Consider the following 11,202-nt stretch of genomic DNA (forward strand, 5'->3'; position numbering starts at 1 on the left):
ATTTAAAATCAAGCATCGTCATTTCAATTGGAAAATACTTTGGAATATTTCTTGACTACAAATTATTAGATTTATGTATTTGGCAACATTGCCAAGCGCAGTAAAGAAGCCAGATTTATCAAAAACATCAATTACAATTATTTCTTAAACGATAATATTTAAAACAAGTAAACTAGCACACACGAATGGGAAGAATTCGATATCTCTCGAGCATTCAGACAGATTTATAAAAAAAAATATATATTAAACGACGTGAAAAACTTACATTAATTGGGTAAAACGACGAGACGTAAGACGCAGGCTTAGCACGAAACAAAGCTCTTTCGTCGCTACAAAGAAAAAGCTAATACCAATGTCACACTGACGGCGGACAGGTGCGTTATCATTGTCAACCTACGCAGGAGCGGAGGAAGACTAACGATGTATGGAACACGTCGGCCTAGGCAAAACTCGCGCGAAAAACATGCGCCACTCTTAATAGTGATAAAATATCGCAAACTTAGGCAAAGATATGCGTGGGTGGATATGGGGAATGGGGAATGAGAAGGGGGAATAATCCGTTTATGCGGATTTCATCTACTTTAGGCTCGGGAATAATGCAATCTAGTCTCGAGTACATATATTTCCCGTGTTCCAAGTATATTTCTCTTCTTACACTCTTTAATTTTACGAAAACGATTCATTTTGAGAAAAAAGTGCTTTTTATTTCTCACATGTTCACCGTTTCATAGAGCATTTCACGAAGAGAAAAATATTTATATTACACAATTTGTATAACGTTTATGCAGGATTTTGGTACTTTTACATTACATAAAAATCTTTATAGTTATTTTTTATGCAAAATATATGCTATCTCAAAAATTATATTTATTATGTGAAATGAATTTTATTATAGCGATTCGCATATTTTATTAAAATATTCTCTTTAGCTGAAAAATTACTTGATGGATAAAACGCATATATGAAATTTCCGATTAGTTCAAACGCAAATTTTTCTCAATAACAATAATAGTATATTTTATAATTTCACTTATGCAGATATGAAAATACATAATTTTTATTAAAATTAAAAATTTGTTACTGAAAGTATATATATAAGTTTAATTGTGAAATGATATGAAAAGTTTTCTGAATAAATTCTCATACAAACACATACATATTATCAAACACAAATTAAAATTGCTATTAAAAATACAAAATGTAATCCCTCTTGAGTATCTCTTGCATTTACTAACGGATTTCCTGAGCTTCTAAAAGGTTGAACGATAAAAAGCGATCGATAAAATGATGTCTGACAAGGATTATAGGAAAATGATATTTAGGGATACTTTATATTTTCTTAAGAAGAAGAAAGGAATATAATCGGATTTTAAATGACCAAAGTAATGTTATGAGTATAAATGTAACAAGAATTGTACAATAATAATATTTGTCAAGATGAAAATTGAATTGTATTAGAGAGCGTGTTAACAGAATAAATATATAGATATCAAAATCAGTTTTTGATTTTTCATTACTCAAATAGAAGAAACTTTGAATAGCGATGAATCGATATCACGTACATAACTCGCAAATCACAAATTTAATCCAAAGAACACTCAATATATATTTCCAAGTTAGAAAACTGCAGAAATTCTCATCGTATTTTTACTGAAGACGAATTGACAAAAAGGAGAATGCATATCTATCTTTTATTAATGCATATATTTCACAAAGATATGCAAAATATGCAGAGTCACAAATTTCGATTTTATATAATTTAATATCCATCTATTTCTCCCAAACAGATTCCCATAAAAACGTCTTTGTCTCGACGACGAAAATTTGAATTCTATGAGGGTTGAATGCGACAAGACAAAAAGAATGAAAAGATAATTTCTTTTGATTCTGCACTCAATAAAATGATTATGTATATATATGCATGTAAAATGACAATTTATTTTATATATATGTATAGTCGAATTAAATATTTTATAAAAAAAATTTTATAAAAAAATTAAAAAATATTTTATTATATAATATTTTATAAGTGTATATTATTTTACGTACAAAATTAATATGAAGGTATTTCGATTTCGTGACACACAAAAACACCAATGATATTATGGTTCGACAAATGTGCATGTTCACTATCGGCCGATCAACTTCAACCTTTTGTCAACTCGCCACTTTAACCCGTGACATCCTATCGCGTATCCCTTGTCCCAATCTCACATTGGGAAAAGATAATCCTATTTTCGATCTGATCCGATGCTGTACTCGCTCGCTGAGTTAAATGATTGCATTCATTCTATAACTCTCTACCGTGATCCCTCTATCTTTCTCTATTACGCTTTTTGTATAAACGTCATGCGAATTCGAAATAAACACAAAACAATGAACGAATATGGCTGGTGTTGACTTGTATTTACTTGTTGCCATTTTACACGGCGCATCGATAAAAATAAAGGGCGAATTTGTAACGAATTTGCGTTTCGCGCTCATCCGTATATCTACATATGTGTATCCTTCAGCCTTTCAGCCATGAGAGAATTCTATCATGAATTCAAAGTTATCTTTTTTGATGGTACGACCATTATTTCTGATGCTCTTGAGCCCTTTATTCCGAGTCAGGGCCAAAAATATTCCAGGTTGTTAATTTCAACAGGCAATTTACAATACATTTTTCTTTCAATACATTTCATTTTTATTTCAGTTGATTTTCACTTTATATCTTCGCGCATATGTATTGATTTTATTGAATATAAATGTAAAATAATAATAACAAATAAACGCAAAAGAAAAGTTTTCTATTATATACATATTCTATCATATACATATGTGTACATTTCCGAAAAAAATTTCTTATTTTTTTAATCATATCTATATTATTTAATATAAATATTTATATTATTTTTTTTTTTTTTTTTTAATATTTATATTAAATTATTTATATTGTATTATATATCTTATATATATCTTTTCACTTCATTATTTTATAAAAATTAATATTAGAAGCCACAGATAAAAATTAGCTCACGATAAAAAATCAAAGATTTTCTGTCATTCATTAATCCGCAATTGGCTGAATTTGGTTCGTTATATTAATGTAGTCGAATAATTACAGCGAAACACATTAATAAAGTTTATGTTATTCCAAAACAATTAAAAAAATTTAAAATTTGCATTGATAGTAATTGCAATGATTGTTAATTAATAATATTGTTGATTGCTAATTGATAATTGCTAATTAATATCTATGTATACATACATATATTGCATATAAAAGAATTAAAATACACACACTTTCGTAAACATTATAAAACATTTTATCTTTCGATTTATTTTAGGAAGCTTATAAATAAGCCCGTAAACTCTTATCTCCCTCTCATGTCAGTATTCGGCTGAATTTATTCGAGTCATGTGATTAGAAATCATAATTACAATAACACTTGTTTGCCCTGCAATTCCAAATATATAAAGATTCAGAAATATAAACAAGATTGCATGGGTGCCATATTCTTCAATTTATTTTATGTTATGTAAAAGTTGTAAACAGGGATGAAATTGTAAATAACGATATGCGATATCACTATAATAACGATGTAACTTCCATTTTTACATTTATATAACAGCAGATTTATTATATAATGTTATATGGCTTTATATAATATATAACGTTTCATAAAACATTATTCTGTAACGTCATATTAACTTCTCCACTTTTAGTTACGCAAAACATTTATTGTTATGTCAGTTAGATAAAATAAATCATTTTAATTTTATTTTTCCTATTCTTTCATATTTTTAATAGGTTCTCTTTTCTCTCTCTCTTTCTCTCTCTTTCTTTTGTTCTTAACTTATTAAATCGTTGAAGAAATAATAAATATAATTAAAAATTAAATCGAAATTGGCACAAAAGAGCCATAGTACGATAGTTGAAACGCAGAGAAAAACAACACTTTCTTCTCTTTTATTATTAGTTTATTTTAAAATTAAAATTACAGTAATAAAAAGCGAACTGTTAAATTAATAACAATATTGTAATGTATTTGTCATACCGGTTTGAGATTCGATGGAATGTATAATAAGTATGTCCTCGATTGTTAGGATGCAAACATAGACCTACCTAGGACATAATGTTATCATTTGCTATCATTGAGTCAATTGAGTTTGTCCTCGGTTGAATCTATATTTCCTAACAATCGAGAGGACATACTTATACATTCTATCATCGAATTTTAAACCGGCATGCTGTTATTAATTTCAAAAGTGTGGAATCTGGTGAATCATGCTTTTAACTATTAATTAATTTAAACAAACAATAATTTAAACAATAATTTAAATAAAAAAGCGAATTCACGTAATATATCTCGATATTTATTTTTAATTCAATTTGTTACATCTACTGCGACTTTGTACAGTAAAATTAAAATATATTTATTGGAAGCAGCGCGCTTCCTAGATCTCCGTTGCAATTTAGCGTCAGAAATAAACTTTTATAATGTAATGCATCATAATTCGTAATATATTATTAACATCGCGCTGAGGAAGAAGGTTCTGATCAAAAGATGATCAGAAACATTCGCTTTTTATTACTGTAATTTTAATTTTGAAATAAATCAATAATAAAAAAGAAGGAAGTGTTGTTTCTTCCCTGTGCTCTAATTACCGCGCTATGGCTCTTACGTGACAATTTCGATTGAATTTTGAATTATTTGAAGTCAAATTTTATTAAACGTAATAAATATAATTAAATGTAATAAATATAATAAATATAATAATAAAAAATAATATTTACAATTTTATTATAATATTTGTATTTGATAATGCTGATGATCATGATTGTTTAGCATAATATAGTTTAAACTAGATTAGACTAGTTTAAACTGGATTAGACCTAGTTTAAACTAAATTAAATTGAAAAAAAAAAATAAATAAATACATTTTTTTTCCAACGATCACTTTGCTGTGCGTTAAATTGGTCCAATGTTCTTGATGATGATATTTTATTCTATGATATTAGCATAAAAAGAACCGAGGCGAACAGATATTTCTTTCACGTAAATTCGACTTTTCGAATCTCCCCGTTACATCATTGAGCTGTTTTCGCCTGATGTTTGTATATGTTTTACTTTCCCCCTTTTTCTGTTTAAAACGCAGTGAACCGTTAAATTAAATGATATCCATTCTCATATCCATTTCACACTTGTCTTTTTTTCAGTGTAGCAAAAATTAGGATAAAAAATTCAAAAAGTTGCTTTTTTTGTATTACAAACGAATTGTTAAGTGAATAGATTGTGTAATAATTTGTATATTAAAAAAATTAATAATAATATGATTAAAAAATTAATAATTAATACTACTAAAAATTAATAATTAACTACGTGTAACATGTAGATATTTATATTAATAATTATTTCAAGTGTTCTTCTTTTTTCATAAATTATTTTAATTTCCGCGTTTAAATCGTATCAATCGCTAAGAAACGAAAAATAATAAAATGATAATATGTTATCATTATGACAGATTTATTCTTTTTTGTTCCAGTCTTCTCAACGATCCAAATACCATCACTTATGAGATCAGTAACAATGAAACTTATTCGAACAACGAAACTCTGCTTTATAATGTGTCATTGAACGAGGATTATATCTTCGACAGGATTGATGTAAAAGTAATTTTTATTACTTTATACACTATCGTATTCGTCTGCTGCTTCTTCGGTAAGTCGTTCAATGTCTTTTATGTATTTCATAATTTTTTTTAACTTCAAATAATTTTCAATAATTTTAAGAATATATATATCGAATGTATATATATCGAGAATGTATATATCGACAATTATATATATCTTTTTAAAAAAAGGTAATTGTTTATATTTTTGTTGTGCTTGACAATTTTGCATTACTCTAATGTAATACCTATATGTTTGAGAAAAAAAAATAAACCTTGCATATGTATATATTTATGTTTTATAAATATAAATTCTTTTTATTATATTTCACATGGTTATAAATTGCTGAATTATGAATATTTCTTAAAATGAATATTAATGATTTTTAACATGCTTTGCGATGTGCATCAGATATAAAGATAAAATCTTGTACTTAATTATACTTTTAGACAGATTATACATATGAATTTTTTATTTAAAGCGAAATAAATTATTCAAAAATTGGCATGTTGTTACTTTGACCTATGATGAAAAATGTGAGAGAAAATTAACTTTTATGCTTGGTAGTTCATTATCATAGTAAATCGGTTTACATCTTGGTTTACATATTTTTAATTTATCTTGTCAATTTCTTACAAGTATAATTATTTCTAGATTAATTTTTATCGTGTTTTAAACCTATGTGTTGTGTATTTGCAATAAAAAATATACAAGTTGGAAAATTGAATATCTTTGCAACTTACGCACATTGGCGTTGAAGATTTAATCTCGCTAATTCACGGTGGATTTAATCAACATCTATCTCGAATCAAAGTGAGTATTTGGCGTTTCATTGCAGAAGGCAGCTCACGACTCCTTTTTGCTTAATGACGCGCACGCGGAACTCGTATGTCGGCTGTCGGAAATAGCTTCATTTCCTTGGAGATGTCACATGAACAACCGTCACCGCGGATTACCATGAAACCACCATTAGGTAGTCGCTCGCTTCCGGTCGCGTAATCCATGCAAAATATCAGTATGTCACTTTTAAGGGAGCAAGCGTCGTAATTTGTCGATCCTGACTAAATAAGAATCGTCTATGCATTTACAAATTTGTGCTAAATAAATGTAAACGCGTTCAATTATCCTAATAATGCCAGAGCAATTTAATCTGTTCGCAATTACCGCCGATAATTTAATATTAATAATGATTTTATATTAGAGGTTCGATCTCTCTCTCATCAGGATATTTAATTTAATTTAAAATTTTTATTTCGTTACCCATGATAGACTATTATAGATATTACAAAATTTATTTTCAATTTGTCACTAAATTTGTAGCCGACAGAAATATATAAATGATATTAAACGCAGATTGCGATGGGATAAAAATTTTATTCTAGATGTACAATAATAATCTCGCAATTGCAATTTCTCATATTTCAATTTCTCATATTATAATTAGTTTAGAAATTACATTTCCAGATGTTAATATATTTTACGTAGTAAAAGTGCGAGAATATTATCATTAAAAATATTATCATTCTCTAAATAAGCGTTTTAAATTAAATTAAGGAGATTGACAACAATTTCTCATTTATAGTGCATATAATCATTCATAAGTAGTTTATAATTTCAAATTTATATCATTCATAATTTGATAATGAAAGATTAATAATATTTACCTGTAACTTGATTTAAAACAAATGAGAAATTATATGACTACAAACATGCATTCACACATTCGAGAGACATTATGTATAATGAACAAACATGCACAATGCAACTGAAAATATTACTATGTAAAATGTGAGAAAAAATCTACGATTATCGATTTTTAATATTTAATAAACAATTGGAAAACAAACTATAAATTAGTACTAATAGCAAAATATACGTTAGTTTGTTAACGTAATTTCTAACAAAATTTAAATGATGCATCATATTTTTTTTGGTCACTCAAGTTCACTCTGTCTCGTAAATACTGTATAGTTACAGTTAGATACGGCAATAACGATGTTGAATAAAACGTCGATCTCTCGATTCTACGGACGGCGATTTCTTTCGCTGCTGAAATTTATGCTCTCAATAAATGCCAACGTGTTCGACATGATCGCGGTTTCGATAGCCCAGACGAAAGATAAATTTTAACAAGATGCAGAAAAAGAGATCTATTCTCCACGTACGACGGTAATATATATGCTATTTTGTATACATACAATGTATTTCTCTCTCTCTTTTTCTCTCATATAGAACTGTCAGAACATACAAAAGAGAGAATTATGCTGAATATTATTTATTAAGCTAATATAGCCATTTAAAATTGATTAAAATATATATTAAAATATATTTACGAATCTAATGCTTTTTTATTGTTAATTTCAATTATTTTTTTATACGAAAATTATGAAGAAAACATTTTCAAAAAGAATAAAAAAAATTTATTCGTATTCTTTGATAAAAAAAAAGTGTTCATTTTTTATAGTATTTTTTAAACACTCGATTTCAAAAATCAGAAATTCGAAACACGTATCACGCTGTCCAGAGTATATTGACTGTTCCAAATGATTAAATATCGTTTATCGAATTATGGATATGTTGATATATATATTCAATCATATACTTTTCTTGTCTTTCAAACCGTCGTAATAGAATCGATAATTAAATAAGAATAAAGAATCGATAATTAAATTACTCATATAATCATTAAAAATATGACTTAGACATACAAATGTATATAATCCAAATATAATCTAAATATAAATAATCTAGTAGCATACAAATAATTTAATCATTATTTATTTATTATGTTATTTTTAAATAGATTAAATTTTTTACATGCCGGAATGCGTATTTTCAAAATCATGATATAATTGGAAATGTTGGTGAATTTTCATGTAAAAAAAGTGCAAGCCTGTAGGTTATAAAACGTATAATAAAATTGTTTCATACAAAGCTTTTTTAATAAAAATAAAATTGTTTCATATAAAGCTTTTTTAATAAAATTGTTTCATACAAAGTAATTTTAATAAAAAAATTTTAATAAATATTAATTTTAATAAAAAAAAATTTCAAAATGGAAAATTTAATAACATCTCAAAATAGTGACATATTGTTAATAACTATATTATGATTTCAGACGCATTTCATATATAAAATGTGAGAGAAATATTACATTATTATTTTTAAACAATCTATAATCTATTTTTTTTTTAACGAGAGACGTGAGAACGTAATGAGATTAATAAATTTTTGAGTTATAAAAAATATATGTAAATAAGATCTATAACAAATATATATAAAAAATAATTTGAATATAGATATATTAAAAATAATTTAAATATAGATCTTCTCAGACTTTACACAATTGTTATTGTAATTATTTCGAATCTTCGTACTTTATTATCTTGGCGATTATTCTTGTATTTCAATTATTCCAAACTCAATGCGTACGCTATGTTATCTTGTATGTATTCTATTACAGCCGGAAATGCAAATACTCATAGATGGTGTGATAAATCCTGGACGCTGCGATGATTTTGCGCACGTGCGATTGTTATATACTGAAGAAATTTCAATTTATTTTTCTCCCGTTCAACTCTCATTTTATCTCATTGTCAATTGCATTCAAATATCGATTTCTCTGATTTTTTTTCATAAATTGTATGATAGAACAAATAAACCGTGTTAGCTAGTCCGAAATGAGCTCTTCTAAAAGTATCCTTAGAAAGATTCGCCGCTATTAAGTAGTGTAATAAAAATTATATTCTAATATATTATCAAACTTTTTTTTTTCTATCATGGGAAATTTTATAGGGTTTTACAGCATTTGTCTATTTGGCATAAAAAGTTGCATGTCTAAAAATTTTAAATTATGTATAAATATGTACGCACGGAGTGAGAATTTTGGATATTTTTATAAATGTATGTCTTTTTTAAATTTATTGACTTATTATTAGTTTTTAACAAAAGCGTGTTAATATTTAATTAATTTTCTTGACACGTCTTTTTATTTAAACTGCAATGATTACTAATTTTTCTCTTTCTCTCGATGTATATGTGTCTACATATATGTATGCATTATATATACATTTATATTATTTATTTTGCTCGCTGGAATGCGCAACAGCGGAGTTGCAATACTCGATGTTAATTTGTAAAATATAAAATATCTAAATCATAGATTAGTGTTCAAAATATTTAATATTTTAAAAAATAATTATTGCAATACATGCAAAGTAATGCAATTTGAATATTTTGTTTGCTCTTTTAATAAATATTTAGTAAAGAAATTTTGTAATCTTCGAAAAAACAATTTTTAAATGTAAAAAAATGTCATAATTAAAGAAATAATTCTCGTATAAATAAGCTAAATTGTGAAAAATTTTATAATTATTGTTAAAATATTTTAATAAATCTATGAACAAATATTAATTATTATATACACATATACACATATACATACAATACTTTAATATATTTTAAATATGAAAACCCTATATTTTACATGCGTTACACATTAATGTAATAATTCTCAAATTCAAGGTAATAAACAAGAAATTAATTTTATAAGTAATAAATAATAAAAAATTATAAATTAGACTTACCCGATGGTTGCTTCATCTACCAAGGTCCTACAGTCTGGCCTTGATTCTCTTCTCTTGTTCATCCTTTGCTGCTCCTTCGTGACACCCTTATTCGCGAAAGTACGATTAATTACAATCGTGCCCACATTAATCAGGATACGACGATCGCGCGGCATTTTGTACGGCACTCCCGACATTAATCAGACACGCACTTTATTATATCGCGACTGAAAGATAAAATAAAAATTCGTACGGAGCTACGATTCGAAAATCACGCGTCACTGCCATTGCGTTTCTTTATTAGAGTCATCGCCCACGAAATTGGATAGATGCATATGCATAGTGTAAAATCATATGAACCAATGAGCATCGAATATCATGTTATGTAAGTCAACATGGTGATTTAATATTCGATGCTCATTGGTCCATATGATTTTACACTATGCATCTATACAATTTCGTGTGCGATGGTCATTACTTTTCGAAACGCAACCATTCTTTAAAAATATTATAATTAGCGATTATGAACACAGTCACGCAATTAAGTTATATAATTATAAATCATCAATGCTTGTAAAGATGTCGCGATTATTCAATTCATAACAAGTAAGCATAATATATCGATTTATTATCAATAATATAACACTTGTTTACTTCGCGTATATTGTACGCTATATGTATATATTTATTCTAAATTTTAATTGTTTATGTTTATTTGTTACATATTTAATTCTCGCGATGAGCGTCGTACGAAATAGGCATATTATATTAATGAAATATGAATAATATCGTCGATATATATGCTTTTCCTTACCTAAATTAAACAATTATCCTTCGCGATATCTTGACGTGTTTTTTATCGATCAGTCGCGCGAGCTAATTACAATAATACTACTTATAATGATTATACGGAATGATCGCACTTCGTATGATGTATCACGCACGATAACACGACGGTATTTGAAGCGCAATTACTTCGAT

The 11,202-nt window shown here is 26.9% G+C and overlaps 1 protein-coding gene across 12 annotated transcripts in view; it reads right to left on the bottom strand.

The window, feature by feature from the left end:
* The window catches only part of LOC105252896 (sodium-independent sulfate anion transporter), a 35,171-nt gene extending 23,999 nt beyond the window's left edge, over positions 1 to 11,172 (bottom strand). For 5 of the 12 annotated variants that reach the window (XM_025414663.1, XM_025414674.1, XM_025414673.1 and 2 more), the window contains exon 1: positions 10,243 to 10,616. In XM_025414663.1, the coding sequence (XP_025270448.1) occupies positions 10,243 to 10,258 (16 nt within the window). In that variant the 5' untranslated portion in view covers positions 10,259 to 10,616. Of the gene's footprint in view, positions 1 to 265; positions 285 to 10,242; positions 10,618 to 11,035 lie in introns of those variants that run through there. The other 7 variants (XM_025414672.1, XM_025414671.1, XM_025414667.1 and 4 more) reach the window with 5 other exon arrangements.
* Between the last annotated feature and the right edge of the window lie 30 nt (positions 11,173 to 11,202).

This window comes from Camponotus floridanus, unplaced genomic scaffold (genome assembly GCF_003227725.1).
Source record: "Camponotus floridanus strain SB8 unplaced genomic scaffold, Cflo_v7.5 scaffold86, whole genome shotgun sequence".
Lineage (NCBI taxonomy): Eukaryota > Metazoa > Arthropoda > Insecta > Hymenoptera > Formicidae > Camponotus > Camponotus floridanus.